General features: G+C 35.5%; 1 protein-coding gene across 1 annotated transcript in view; it reads left to right on the plus strand.

Moving 5' to 3' along the window:
• Positions 1-856: 856 nt before the first annotated feature.
• The window catches only part of LOC107687941 (polypeptide N-acetylgalactosaminyltransferase 16-like), a 25,633-nt gene continuing 10,138 nt past the window's right edge, over positions 857-16,351 (plus strand). The window contains exons 1-4 of the mRNA XM_016485431.1: positions 857-1,091; positions 7,425-7,606; positions 7,786-7,884; positions 10,560-10,627. Coding sequence (XP_016340917.1) covers positions 918-1,091; positions 7,425-7,606; positions 7,786-7,884; positions 10,560-10,627 — 523 coding nt within the window. The 5' untranslated portion in view covers positions 857-917. The remainder of the gene's footprint in view (positions 1,092-7,424; positions 7,607-7,785; positions 7,885-10,559; positions 10,628-16,351) is intronic.

Raw genomic sequence — 16,351 nt, forward strand, 5'->3', positions numbered from 1 at the left:
GCTGTTTGGGGTTTGATCCTGTTGATGTGCAACAACCTGTAACCTGCACTGATTCAGATTCGGAGTTTCTTGTAAAAGTGAAGGGATGGTTCTGTTACTATTCAGGCTAATGAAGGTAACAGCATAATTTCAGCATGAGCTCTGCATTCAGTCTGGAGAACAAAACACTAATGAGCTGCTGGAGGAGAGAACTTTGAGAAACCATGTTCTTTAGAATAGAATAGAATAGAATAGAATTAGAAATCTTTATTGTCACGTAATGAAAGTACTGGATGTTGTTGTAAGTATTTACAACAAAGGCTTTTTGCAGTTTTGGTTCAGATTATTACATTCATATTGATACAAATGCCACGAAATCTTAAAAGACTTTCATATTTACATTAAAAAAAAAAAACTTTTATTTGGTAAGGACACATTGAATTGATCAAAAGTGACAGAAAATACATTTATTATGTTACAAGAGATTTCTATTTCAAATAAATGCTGTTCTTTTGAATTTTCAATTCATCAAGGAATCCTGAAAAAAAGAATGTAGCTTCCACAAAAATGTGAAGCAGCACAACTGTTTTCTACACTGGTAATAATCATAAATGTTTCTTGAGCTGCAGATATTAGAATGACCATGTGACACTGAAGACTGGAGTAATTATGCTATAAGCATAATCATATATAAAGCATATTTACATATCGCAAAAACACTTCAGTTTGTTTTTAATACTGTAGTGTCGCGCTGATGATCTGTGGAGTGCGGTGATGCGAGGTGAGGCGGGCTCTAGGACCTGAGTGAAACCCGCCACAGAGCTACTCTCAGATCAGTCTGGAGAGAGAGAGAGAGAGAGAGAGAGAGTTCACTGCGCACGGCTTCATCATCATCATCATCGCCGACAGCGCATTACACACGGAGCTCAGAGCCGCTCATGATGCGCAGGATTCGGGCCAACGCCATCCTCATCCTCACCGTGGCCTGGATCCTCGGCACCTTCTATTACCTGTGGCAGGACAGCAAACCTTCCTCCTCCTCCTCCTCCTCCTCCTCGGGCTCCCAGCTGAAGAACCACGGGAGGCTGGAGGAGCGCACTCTTCCTCTGATCGTGAGTGATGATGATGATGATGATGATGAGGGGCTGCATGCTGATTACTGCTGTAATGCATGCGTTTATCTATGTTCTGATATATGAAGCGAGTGTGTGTGTGTGTGTGTGTGTGTGTGTGTGTGTGTGTGTCAGCGTGATGTCAGGTGCATGTAAGAGGCTTTTCCTTAATCCAGATGCTGGTGTGTGTGTGTGTGTGTGTGTGTGTGAGAGATCCATGTTTCCTTTGTTAGGATTTAACCTACTATAAACCCTTGTCCCTTATCAGTAACTAATCCAATAGAAATGTAATTATCATTTGTTCTGGATTCACATTGGGATTTCAATTCAAATTTGGAACTAGTTCTAACAGACTCTAATGAGTATTTTTTTATTATTATAGATGCCAGCATTCCAAAAACTAGATATTTTAGATCATATAATTAAACATAAAATGTTCAAACTTCACCCTGTATAGCCTGACACATGAAATAATACTAGTCAGAAAAAGCTACAGTTTTGAAATGAAACAGTTTATTGAAACTTTAGACAAAATATATATACTGTAAAAGAGTTTGCATATGTTTCTTGTTGAGTATCATATTTGACACATCAGGCTCATCTACGTAGTATGATATAGTGAGAATATGGAGGGGGGGAAAAACAGTTCAGTTTTATTCAGAAGTACAAACTAAGCAAAAATATGTAATTTGGTGCACATGTTAATATATTTAGAGTAAGATGAAATTCTGATAGCCAGCCTGTAATGTAATATTTATAACAGTATAGCAGATACTGACATCAAATTATATAAATATCATAAATATGTTGATTGTGTGCAACAGGTTTTTGATCATGTTGATCATTTAGAGGCCTTAGAAATTTTTGAGTATCATATTTGACACATCAGGCTCATCTACGAAGTATGATATAGTGAGAATATGGAGGGGGGGGGAAAAACAGTTCAGTTTTATTCAGAAGTACAAACTAAGCAAAAATATGTAATTTGGTGCACATGTTAATATATTTAGAGTAAGATGAAATTCTGATAGCCAGCCTGTAATGTAATATTTATAACAGTATAGCAGATACTGACATCAAATTATATAAATATCATAAATATGTTGATTGTGTGCAACAGGTTTTTGATCATGTTGATCATTTAGAGGCCTTAGAAATTTAATACAGTAGGCTTTATGGGCTAATTAATTCATATAAAATACTACCCAACCTGACTGATTGATATTGTTGAAAGATCTGCTTCTAATATACCGCTTGGAATGATTGTGAGTCATCTGTGCTTGTTTTGCTCCTCACAGTTTGACTCCACATTCATCAGGTAGAGTGCAAACGCTCCTCAGACGTCTGCTGGCTTGCAAAAAGGTGTAATATGCAAAGTATTATGATTTCTATCCAAATGACTCTATACATGCAGAAATGTCACAGAATCAGTGCGTGCATGTGTCAAACCTCAGGAGAGGTGTCCCTGAACTGTGTCCTGAGCTCCATGGCAACAGAATATCACTCTGTATAAAGCACCAAAAACACATCGGCACTGGAGCCTTGGAGCAGAAAAACTATATGTCTATCATAACACATGGATTTTTTTACCACTGGTTTCATAATAATTACAGATCATTCTGGAGGCTGGAATACACTACGTGACTTCTGCCCTGAGTGATTTCCCCCCGATATACAGTCTGGAGAAGTTGACGCTACTGCTGAAAAATAGAGCCGGTCTGTAGATTTGAGTTGACAGATTTTATCGAAAATTGCGTAGTGTATGATGGCTAGTTTTTCTTCTGTGACTATTTACAAAATCGATGCCCAGTGTTTCAAAATCTGTTCATGTAGCGTATTCCAGCCTTTTGGTAAAATGGACTGTTCAATGGCCAATTCCACAAACACTGATCTCTATATTATCACCTTTAATGAGTTGGAGGGCTAATATAATGCCGATATATATTTCTGTGTATTATATATATTCTATTTATTTATATTGGCTAATGCAGTTTAATTACAGCAACTGTGATGTACAGATATGTGCTGAAATTTAATGGAAAATATTTTCATACAAAATTTACAAAAAACATTTTAAATTATTCAATATTTGACAAAATTAAAAAAAAAAAAAAAAATTAGACAATTTTGTGATGATAATAATAATAATAATAATAATGTTGTCATTATTAGTAAATAAAAATATAAAAATGACTGAACAAACAAAAATATTACTGTATTTCACTGTAAAATTAAAAATGGAGTATTTAAGAAAAATAATATAGTAGTGACAATGACAATAATTTTATTTTACAGTACAACATTGCAATACTAATCTGTATGGCTCTTTTAATTTCTTAATTATCAAATATTAAACCGTCAAACTTTTATTTTGACCGAGGAAGCCCTTTTTTGATAATAAAATATTTGAAAATACGCTGAAAAAAATGATTGATTGAATTTACTAAATGTTTTAAGGTAAGTGGTTGCAATCAATTTATTTTAGCTACATTTAAATAAACCAATTTAGTTGAATAACTTAAAAAAAAAAAAAAAGTATTTAAATGCAGCTAAAATAAATTGTTTGCAACCACTTACCTTACAGTTTTTCTCAATTGCTAACACACTATAACTGATTCATTTGGCACAATTTTCCAAACCATTCCTACAGTTCCTGAAACAAAGACACGTTTCTCAAAACTTTTAACACATTTCACCTGTTTTCATACACGCTCAGTGTTTTCAGCTCAACTCTACACAAGAACGGCATCATTTTGCACAGGTTTAACCATGTTCTCATTTAGAAAACACAAACACACAATATAGCTACCTCAAGAATCACAATATAAACTCAAACAGCACACATGTATCCATGTGTGAACATTCAGTAGCAAAACTGATGACACAGCAGTCAGAATCTCAGGATGATATAAAAAGGAGCACAGGTGATTATGTGATTTTGAAAATGAATCCTATTAGTGGGAGACAAAGAGGAAGAGGAGGGGAAAAGAAAACTGAAGGGGACGGGGGTCAAAGGACATTTATTCCTGATGAAATACACAGACAGCGCTGTAGTTGATCATGTTCTTGTGCATGAGGACAGCTGGATAGAATCCTGATTGCATCTCTTGTAAGAATCGTTTTTAAGCTGAAAGAAGTGGAGACTCAAGCTGTGAGCTGGAGATACAGCGTGAAGCACTCATTCGCTGAGAGAGAGCGACCTCGCTTTCCATTTCTGAAGAAAGCAGAAACAGAGGTGAAAATCCCTCTGCACTCCATAAACACTCTCAGAAAGAGCAGCAGACGCTTCTGAATGCACTCAGCAGTCCTTTATCCAAACCTCTGTTCATAAACCTGCTGTGACTTTACTTCAGAAGTGCAATCACCACGAACAGGCTCTGTCCTACACAATCATCCTGCCAGTATATCACATATATTAGTATCTTACACCTACACAGTTACTGTAAGAACGCATCAGTATTTATCGCCATTTGATAGATGGACTTTCTGCATGAGTTTTGTGAGATCTACACTTGCTTTTGCATCATGTGTCTCGGTAGAAGCTCATCTGTTATGCCTGTAATGTTGCTTCCACTTCAGCATTAATTAATAATTATTTTATTTTTAATATTTATTTTTAATATTATTATCAAAATTACAATATGGCTTAGAGTGACTACCAAATCAAAAAGACTGCAATTTATTTAAATAATAATTTGATTTAAATAATAATAATAATAATAATAATAATTATTGTATTTTAAATATTTTTTATAAATATGTAATATTTATTTTTAATATTATTATCAAAATTGCAATATGGCTTAGAGTGATTACCAAATCATAATAAATAATAATTTGATTTAAATAATAATAATAATAATTATTATTATTATTATTAATATTATTATTATGACTAATTAATATATTTTTTCATTTTTATTAGTTCTTTTAATATTTTTTTTATAATTTTCTTTTATTACAGTTTTCGTTTTTTAACATCAAGTTAAACTAAATTAAAATGAGAAATGTGGCATTGGTAACTATCTGAAATAAAATAAATGACATTTTTATATAATTTATTTTATTTCAGTTAAATTATTTTTTTTATTTTGAGAATTTTTTTAAGTATCTGGTTTTAGTTTTTGTTACAGGAAGCTTGATTTTGTAGAAAGAATTTAATATGCTCACTAATTTGCTTTATCGTATAATAACAGCAAACACACTCTCTCAATCAAGCCTTCAGTCGAGTCGGGTTTGTGTTGTGTGTGTCCAAGCTGTTGGCTGTTTATATGCATCAAATGGACAAGTACAACAAAATCAAACCAGGCCATTAGCAGAACGCCACTAATACTGTATCATCAGTTTGTGCATGGGAGCAACATGCAAAGGATGCTGGGAAATTTTTTTTGCAAATATTGCTCACTCACTTTTGCATAAAAGGCACATCTAATAAATCCACTGCGGTGCTTTGTGCATCTGTAACTCTTCCTAAACAGATCCAAACAGAACACAAGAGAGATGCTTGCGCTGATATTTCAGTATTTGTTCCCCTCATAAAAGAATATTAGGCGAGACTGATACGCTGCAAAAGGCCTCAGTAAAGGCAGCATCTGCTATTGGCTCCGGGCAAATAAATAAATGCGTTGTGCAACAATGCTCCTGAGACGCTGTCCATAAAAAGCCTGAATTACTGCTGTGATAAAGCACCAATTTATCTCTAAACACACAGACTATCCTTTTCTTTCAGGACTTGTAAATGCACTTCTGTCATTAATAGAGTGAAAGGGCTCATGGCAGAGAGGACAATCATTTCATCTTATTTTACAGGCAGAGGCACGGATACAAGGGTAGATCAGATATCAAAGCTGGCTAATGGACAGCGGATTATACTGGAGCTAAAGTAGAGAATTACTATAAGCTCACAGCGGTCAGCACGGCCGAATGCTCATTAGCGAGGCTCTAATGTTTGAGCATTTTAAGATGATCAGCATTCAGTGACAGTAGCATTAGCTTGGTTACAAAATCTACCAATATCCTCTAGCATGGCAGCAGAGGATGAAACTGCAGGCTTTAAAATAACCCATTATTCACTGACTATAGTATGGAAGCTTATTTCCGCCATAAAAAATATTCTGTATCTTAATTCTATATAAAATAATTCTGTATCTTGCCATTCTGATTTTATATCTCACAATTCCTATATCTTAGTATTGGAAGAAAAGTGAGAAAAAAAAAAGTTGTAATTACCTTGGCAGAATTGTCCTATGGTAGAAATGGACTTCCATAATCAGTAAAAAATGGATTCTTTTTACACTAAAAAAGAAAAATGATACAAATTTGTTTTACAGTTTTTCTCGATTGCTTAAACACATTTCTTGAAACTAAAGGAGGTGAGCACGGATATAAGGTTCTCGGTCATACACTTTCCTCCTCCATGCCGAAAAAAACTCCTCTATCAGGTTTAGAAAGGGAGAGTATGCAGGCAGAAAGATGTTAGAAAACCTTGGGTTATTGGTAAACCAGTCACGAACCAGAGCAGCGTGTTTTAGCAATCGAGAAAAACTGTAATACTTAATACCTATTTTAACTAAAAAATATGCATCAATCCAATTAACCAAGTTTACATCATGTACTACTATAAAAAACAAACTAAATATAGTAATAGAAAACTGCATTGAGATGTATTTACTCGCCCTGGTGTTGTTCTAATGCCACATGTGACCACAAAAGGATTTTAAATAATGTCATCCATATAAGTAAACAGTGACCAGCTTCAAAAAGAGTGCAAAATGAATGCAACGATTGAATTTTGAGTTTTAGGTGAACTATTCCTTTCAGCATAACAAACCACAAAAAATAATCAAGCAAGTCTTTGGTTGTTTTGTTCAGCGCTAGTTACTTGATCTAAGAACATTTGTTACAGTTCACTGAAAAATGGTTTTGTGGCCTAGTTTGCCTCGTCCCAGCATGCGCCAGTGCATTGAATGTTGAAAATGGTTGTATTGTTTGATTATTTTCTACTTTTATTTACATTTGTGCTTGACTTTGTTGTTATGGTAGCGTATTGTCAAGATGTGTTTGTTTCTTTACTCAAAATCATCTGTTTTGTGGCTCAGTTGACTGTTACCCCTGTCATGGTTCATGAGGTCTGTGTGTGGAATTTTAATGTCTTTGGTCTCATGAGTATCACGTGATGAAGCATTTCTCATAGAGGAGAACTTCTATACGCACATCAGACTGAGAAAATACAGAACTCAGACTGAGAAAATACAGAACAATGTAAAGTTGTGTTTTTCCATTGACATCACCAGTGGATAATCCAGCATGTGTGTGTGTGTGTGTGTGTGTCAGGTAACTCATGCACCAAAGCTGGAGCAGCAGGGTCAGCTCTTTGGCCAGTTTGATGAAAAGACTTTTCTATCCAGTAAGCAGCTGAAAGCAGGTGAGGATCCGTACAGAGAGCATGCGTTCAACCTGCAGGAGAGCGACCGGCTCGGCAGCGATCGCACCATCAGAGACACACGCCACTATCGGTAAGATAGTCATTTAATTAAGCATTCAGCTAGCAGTAGTAGTGTAGTACTTTCAATTCTGTTTAACATATTTTACCATGTGTAAATCCATTTCTGGTGATCCTGCCATAGTGTGCTCACTGCTCAGCCATGACAAAGAAAGCCCTGACTCGCCCTGTCTGTGTTTGCTGCATTCACAGATGTGCCTCCATGACCTTTGACCTTGACCTGCCACCCACCAGCATCATCATCACTTTTCACAATGAGGCGCGCTCCACCCTGCTGCGCACTATTAAAAGGTAACAGCCTACACTGCAGAGTTTTCCAGAGCTGTACTGGACCCACTGACATTCAGCAAGAACCTGCAACTGTTACCTTAAAGAGCTGTTTTGGATTTAGCCCAAAATGTATCTGCGGCTTGAATAAAAACTGTTAATATGGATGTTTCCATTTTTAGGTTACAATTTTCAATGTAGCTCAAATTGGCTTTCTACGTAGTACATCAGAAATTACAGTTTAAGGGCCGAATTTCCAACAGCTTGTGCCAGCGCAAACCCTCTCTTGGTGTTAAAAAACTGAAGACGCACAGAGAAACATTAGTGATGAAAAGGCACAGACAGTCTTTTTTTGCGGCTGGCCTTATTGCATATGCATTTGTAGGAGTTTTCCATTCAGACACAACATTTATGGGAGGAGAGTCTTCAAATAAATCTTGCTAGGTGATTTACTAAGGGTACTGGTATTTGCACCATTAGTTAACGTGCAAATGTCTTAACCCACCTTGTGCTGTGCTGTTGGTAGATTACACGCATCTGATTATCATCAGCTCTGTTTGTTTGTGACCCTACGCATGTTTGCGCTGCTCTTGCGTTGGTTTTTATGGAAATGACCTGGCTGCTTTTGTGTTTTTTAATTTGTAGATCACCCGCAGAACTTTCTACTCCCCTCTGTGCTTTTATGGGTTTGTGGTCTCATGCGAATTTACCCTGTTTAGTAAATCTGGCCCTAAGTGCCACAGTGTGCTGTTTGTGGCTGATAGTGTGGTGTAGGGCTGTCAAAATGGCTGAAAAACTAAATTCGAATTTTGTACTTAAATATTATCAAAATTCGAGTTATATTCGAATTTAAAATGCATATTTTCAGTTAGGGTGAAGAAAAGCTTTTGGTTTCTCTTCTGAGGCCAAAAGAGGGCGCATCGAGCAAAATATTACTAATGCACGTTTCTTCAAAGCATGAGGACTGTTTCCTGGGAGAGTAGACTACAATGCCGTCTACACACAAAGGCTATTTCTATAAAGTGGGGCAGTTCCAACTTTGCAAGGACAGTCTAGCGCTTCTGACTCAGAGCCTGTAAATAAGTTTTCATATTAAAAGAATTTGCCACTGACGATTCAAACGCGAGTTTTGAGCAGTGTAGAGTAGGGCTTGTTGTTTGTCATTTCTCCGATCACAAATGCAGACATGGTTTTATGTTTACGCAGCGCGATGCAATGCAATGCGTAAAAAGACAGTATAAGTCATTATAATCTGTAATTATGTCCCCACTGGATGCAACAAATGCCTCGTTTATAATGGGTTTTAATGTTTTTGTCTCATCGCTCCGGGACACGGCATCACAGTATGGTAAGGGGCGTAACATTTCCGTAACACGCTTGAGGTATTCGGCCAATCACAATGCACTGAATAGCTGGCCAATCACAGCACACGTCGCTTTTCAGATCGATGAGCTTTGTAAAAATCCACAAAATAATGTTCTTTTTAGCAACGTCATATGACCCCTTTAATACAAAGGACGGAAAGCCAATCACACAGAGTACATTTTTCATTTAAAAACATGAGATGCAGTGGGATGGGGAAAAAACCCGCCATAAAGTCTCAATATGTTTTTTTCAAAGTTGAACTTACATCAATTTTACATGGCTTTCTAAACATACGGCTTTCTTGTGCGAGACGCGAGTGCAACAGTGATAGATGTCCCTCTAGAAAATGCGTGAAATATGCATTCTGTGTGAACGGCTTGGTTTCAGTTTTGATGTAAACAAGATCTTCTCCGCATTGATGTTCTCTTTTTCCACAATATTTTGAATGAACAAAGCAGCAGTGCCACATCTAGTGGCTTCAGCTGGATAGGCTAACAAAAACATTATAATGCAACGACACTTACATCGTTATCGCATCTCGTGCGCCACTGATAAGGCTGCCTCCTTAATGCACACCTAAAATTCGAATGCAATGTTTTTGCATGTGGATATTTATTTTAAATTCGACGAATATTCAAAAAAAATTTTGATAGCCCTAGTGTGGTGAGAGTGTATTTTACATTGCCATGTTCAAATCAAATGTGTTGAGGACGTCATGAAGTTTCAGACTGAAACTTTGACATTAAGTTGCAGTAAATCTGTGTTTAAATCTAAACCAGGTCATGCAACAACATGAAAGGGTTAAAACCATTTTCTGTAGAAAATACAAGTAGTGCTTCCACAATTCTGTTGTCTGTTTCCAAGGTGTTACTATGTGATTGTCAAGGTCCCTTGTGAAAATGAAGTGCACTAAATTGTTCACAATGTGCACTTGTAGTGTACTTCAAATCTTAAAAATATATCCAAAGTTCTGTTAAGAAACTCTAGATGGCGCAGTCCGATGGGTCTAACTCAATCTGACATAATGACGTCATCACATGGTGCAGCTGATTGGTTCTTTTTGCTTCCGCAGCCAATGAGCTTGCTGCTCAACATTCAAATATATGACTAGTGCTTGCAGTTTGCTTCAGAAACCCTCCACCTTCCCCAGCTCCACCTGTATAGATCGGCTACGAGGATTCATGTATGCTAGATATGGGGGTTATTCATATATATGTTAAATGTGCAGCAGCAGTATTTCTTACATTACCACACATTCTCTTCACTTAATAAAGCTGTTGTAGGTATACCTTAGCTTTATTATAGTGCATTTATCTCTGTTGTTTTTGTTTCAGTGTACTGATGAGAAGTCCTCCTCACTTGATACAGGAAATTATTCTTGTGGACGACTTCAGCTCTGACCGTAAGTAGAGCTTCACGTCATTGCAGCACAAGAACACACACACACACACACACACATATGAAAGCAGGGAATGATGACAAAGTGTTTCCTGTGTGTGTATGTGCTCATATTTGACCTTTGACGACACGTTAGCTGTGGAGGTCGTTGTAAATATTGCTCATTCTCTGTACATCAGTGAGCCAAGACTGAGCCCGGCCCTGCTGTTGCCACGGTGAGGAAACAAACGGCATAATCAGACGTGTAGCTCTGCTGTGATTAATGTAGTGGAGTGCTAAAGAGAGATGTGATTTTTCCTTTACAGGGATCATGTGTTGGTCTCAGGCGGAGCTTTATGCTCTCCTTATTTTGGCATGGAGCACACATGCACCTCACAAAACACACACACACACACACACATGCTGACAATGATAAAACTGCTCTACTGTTGCCAAAGGTGCTTCAAGGGTTCAAGTCTTATTAATTTCAGGTTTCTGAACTAAAATACTATTAAATTCTGCCTATCTAGAATATGTTGTTGTTATTATTGCATGCTTTTTTATAATACTACAACACACTGAGATACAAATAACATCTGCTGCTATTTGCACTAAGCCATCCTTTAAATATAGCTGGACTTAAACTCAAAAAACTAAAAAGATCCTCTAACCTCAGACATCGTTTTAGATTAATTACTCCACACCTGTTTCTGTTTCTCCCTGATTGCCCTCTCCTATTATTTAAGCCCTGTGTTTTGCCCTAGCTCCTTAGTTCCGGCATTGATGTGATGTTGATTTAAGTTTATCTCCTGCATTTCTCCTGCCTGTGGATTTATTAAAGGACTTTCTTGTTTATTTCTACTCCTGCGTTGTGTGCTTTCTACAGCCACGCAACACGAATTAAAGGGGTCATAGGATGTTGCTAAAAAGAACATTATTTGGTGTAATGAAATGTGTTTATGCGGTTTAAGGTAAAAAAAACCCACATTATTTTCCACATACTGTACATTATTGTTTCTCCTCTATGCCCCACCTTTCTGAAACGCGTCGATTTTTACAAAGCTCCTCGTTCTAAAAAAGCGAGGTGTGCTGTGATTGGCTAGCTATCCAGTGCGTTATGATTGGCCGAATACCTCAAGCGTGTGATGGACATGTTACGCACCTTGCCATACTGTGATGATGCCCTGTCAGGCCGGAGCGATGATTCAAAAACATGAAAACCCATTATAAACGAGGCATTCGTTGCATCCAGTGGGGACATAATTATGGATTATAATGACTTACAACTAGTTAATAGTGAGAATTGGTCCCTAAACTAAAGTGTTACCTCTTTTTCTTTTGTTTTGATTGTTTTTATTTTAAAAGTTCTTAAAATTTTTATGATTTAATTAATTGAGCATTTTGTCAATACACCAATCTATGGCATTTTTCTCATATTTGCATCAAACCTTATCTTAAAGTGTTGAGCCTGGTGAATCTGTGACATTAACAAAGTATTTGCAATTTAAATAAAAAATATCGTACATACAAAGCAACTTTTGGTCTGCCATCAATGAATCCAAAGCAATAGTAAGTAATAGTAATAGATAAAATAAGTAATAGATAAGTATTGCTGTTGCTACTGCTGCTTATATTTAGAGTTAAATGTCTTCATTTAAGAGTGATAAACTCAAGCGTGCAACTCATTCCTCACTGTCGGGTCAGTCCATCTCAAGTGGTCCAGTGGAGATTGCTTGCTCGCCATTTGGTATTTATCGGTTTCGTCTTTATGTCAAAACTCAAAGACCTTCACTACAACCTGCCAAATAAAAGTTTGGTTTAACTTTATGGAATATAATGCAATTTGTCCATGTTTAAATAATTTGCTAAAAAATGTAAGGAATTGTTTAATTTAAAGTATTTAAATTTTATTTTATTACATTTTCGAAGATTCATTACATTTTTAAAGTTTTATGCATTCATTTTATCACCACAGTTATTTGATAATAAATTTGTATTAAATCACAAAATATAAAATCCAGAGAAACTAAAACAAACAAGACATAATTTCTGAAAAATAAAAACCAAACATATTTCATAGAACACAATAACACTTTAAAAAGTAATTATAACAGTAAAAGACTATAAAAATGTTACAATTAAAACTTGGAAAACTGTAATAGATTGGGACATTAAATGTAATTGTAGTAAAAGGAAAAATAACAAGTTATCTTATAATTTACAATAAAAAAATATATAAATGGACACTCAGAATTCAATTTGATGTTTCTTCTTAGTTTTTTTCTTATCAGTTATTGAATTATTTTAGTGTGATGTGTGGTTTGATGGTCAGACTCAGTAGCCTATACAGTATGTTAAAGTATCAGTATATGTTAAAGGTTTTGTTAATTTTAACTACAATTTTTTAAATTTTAATTTTAGTGTTTTAAAACCATTTTTTAAAAACTTTTTTTAACAATAAAATTTGCTGGTTGTTCTAAGTGAAAGTGTAAACTAAGTGTAAAGTTTTTTAAATTTTTACTGTATAACAGATACCAATTTTGTTTTGTAAAAACAACAGGATTTGTTTTACAGTGTATTGTTACATTTTTAATGAATTATTAAATTGTTACAATTTTCTTAATTTAATTGACTAGACCTCCCTTTTGATTATTAAATTTTAATCAAACCATTAAAATGGAATCCAGAAAATTTTAAAACACAGACTTTTGGGGCAAAAAAAAAAAAAAAAGGAATTTCACAGGACCATATAAGCAATCACCTAGAAAACCCTAGCAACCTCAAAAGCAAGATGCTAAAAACACTTAGCAATCAGATCCTGGCATCCAGCCACATGACCCAGCCAGCAGTGTGAGGAGTTGGACCGATTTAAGCAGAAAATCAATTGTAATGCTGTGGATTCCTTTGTAATTAACACTGAATACACATTTCACACACATTCCATTTCCTCCTTCAAAACAAATCACAACAGTCCATCCACACAAACACGTTTGTGAGACACATGCTCGCTGACATCTGCCATGAGAGTGAGTGAGTGTGACTTGACTTTTGTCCTGACAGTAATCTGTGCTTTATCCTTCCCATCACCATCTGCTACGCTTCCTCTGCGGCTTCATTCTCCAACACACACACACACACACACACACACACACACACATTCAATATATTCAAATCAGAACAACTGTCAGCAAGAATGGAAATTTTGCTTCTAATTCCAGTTAACATTTTTGCCTAATGATTCCATAAGTGTATTTCTACCTGATTTAACCCATTAAAAATAGTTTTCTTGGTAAATATTGATGTATATGGATTAATTCAGTGCAAGGTTATTATCATTAACAAAAAATAGTATTTTACAATCATTTTGTCACCAATGATGACATTGATGTCATTTTTCAAAACTCTAGACACAAAACTCAAAACAGTCATTATTTGTAACACAGGCTGTCCAATGTTCAAAACTTTGCATATTGCGCTCATATCTTTAAAGAAGCCTTGCATTTGCAGAAGCATTGGTTCATTTGATGAAATAAAATCACAACATACGTTTTCCAAAGAAAAAAATGCATCTATGTTTTGCAGAAGCATTGGTTCAAAAAACTCATTTGTTATGAAATATCATAGGAACATTACTTGAGATCACCCACACGCAAGATACCCATAGTTTCATGGTGTAGATTTAGTACAATCATTAAATATAGCTGTTCAAAACACATGATGCAGCTTTCATTATGGTTCTACGCATTCATTGATTCTATGGTTTATTCATTGCTTCTATTGGTTTGTGGTTCTGATTATTTCATCAATAATTTTCAAATTTTGTTTACAGTAATGATTCCAGTATCTGTACTTTTCTCTCTAGTCTATTACAAGGATGTATAAATGTGTAGAATAATGCTTTCATTATTCTCCATCAGAACGTTTCATAATGCTGCATCATGTGTTTTGAACAGCTATATTTACAGTTTTTTTCAATTGTTTACACGCAATTTTGAAAACCGGGTTCTTTTTTTCACAATATAAGCACAATTATCCAAACACCACACTCAATTTGCATAATTCCTAGATTGTTTGCAAAATGACACACTTCAGTCAAAACATACACACTTCAGTCAAAACATACACACTTCAGTCAAAACATACACACTTCAGTCAAAACATACACACTTCAGTCAAAACATACACACTTCAGTCAAAACATACACACTTCAGTCAAAACATACACACTTCAGTCAAAACATACACACTTCAGTCAAAACATACACACTTCAGTCAAAACATACACACTTGCATATTGCGTTCATATCTTTAAAGAAGCCTTGCATTTGCAGAAGCATTGGTTCAAAAAACTAATTTATTATGAAATATCATAGGAACATTACTTGAGATCACCCACACGCAAGATACCCATAGTTTCACGGTGTAGATTTAGTACAATCATTAAATATAGCTGTTCAAAACACATGATGCAGCTTTCATTATGGTTCTACGCATTCATTGATTCTATGGTTTATTCATTGCTTCTATTGGTTTGTGGTTCTGATTATTTCATCAATAATTTTCAAATTTTGTTTACAGTAATGATTCCAGTATCTGTACTTTTCTCTCTAGTCTATTACAAGGATGTATAAATGTGTAGAATAATGCTTTCATTATTCTCCATCAGAACGTTTCATAATGCTGCATCATGTGTTTTGAACAGCTATATTTAGTTGTAAAGTTTTGAAAAAAAAAGGCAAGGTTTTGAAAATGTGTGTAAGCAGTTGAAAAAAACTGTAACAAAAACTATAATGGTATATCAGCGATACTGAAATAACACTGCTTCATGATTTGTCTTGAAGAAAAACAGTTATTTTAGATTAAATTTTTTTCAGTGTGTATAGAGCTCAACTATACAAAAACAACAAAGCTTGCAACCAGCAAACCACAAAAAGTGAAGCAGCACAACTTTTTTCAACATTTAAAATCAGAGATGTTTGAGCAGCATATTAGAATGATTTCTGATGCTGTCACATTCCTGTCACAGGAATAAATGACATTTTAAAATTTGAAATCGAAAACAGTTTTTTTCAATTGTTATAGTATCGCAATCTTGTTTTTACTGTGTTTTTACTATGTTTTGTCTACAATCACATTCAGTTGAAGCTGCAAACTGCTGCTGTTGATTTTCAGTGTGTTTTTAGTACAGTGTTCGTCCCACATCAGCAGAAGAATGCAGATGTTCAATAAGCATTAGTTCAGCCGAACATAATGAAAATAATTTCACTACAAACTGAAGCAGTTCTGTTTCTGGATTCCTGTCCTGTCAGTGGTTTTAGTTCCTCTAGAGGTGTAGATTTACCTGATTTGTCAATGTGATCCCACTGTAATTAATCCTTCCTCCTCAAAGGTCAGCAGCGGACACGCTTCCCTTGTGTGTGTGTGTGCGTTTGTTTCATTCATGCACTGTTTATCTTGTATATTACAGTCTTAAAGGGGTCATATGATGTGATTTCAAGTTTTCCTTTCTCTTTGGAGTGTTACAAGCTGTTTGTGAATAGATAAGATCCCTGAAGTTGCAAAGACTAAAGTCTCAAACCCAAAGAGATATTCTTTATAAAAGTTAAGACTGGTCCACGCCCTCCTAAAACGGCTCGTTCTAACACGCCCTCACATGTCTACGTCACTATGTGGGAAGATTTGCATAACGCTGCCCAAATGTTCACGCAAAGAAAGAAGGCGTAACTTTTATTCTCGCTGTAGTATTGTT

This window comes from Sinocyclocheilus anshuiensis, unplaced genomic scaffold (assembly GCF_001515605.1).
Source record: "Sinocyclocheilus anshuiensis isolate Anshui unplaced genomic scaffold, SAMN03320099.WGS_v1.1 scaffold421, whole genome shotgun sequence".
NCBI lineage: Eukaryota > Metazoa > Chordata > Actinopteri > Cypriniformes > Cyprinidae > Sinocyclocheilus > Sinocyclocheilus anshuiensis.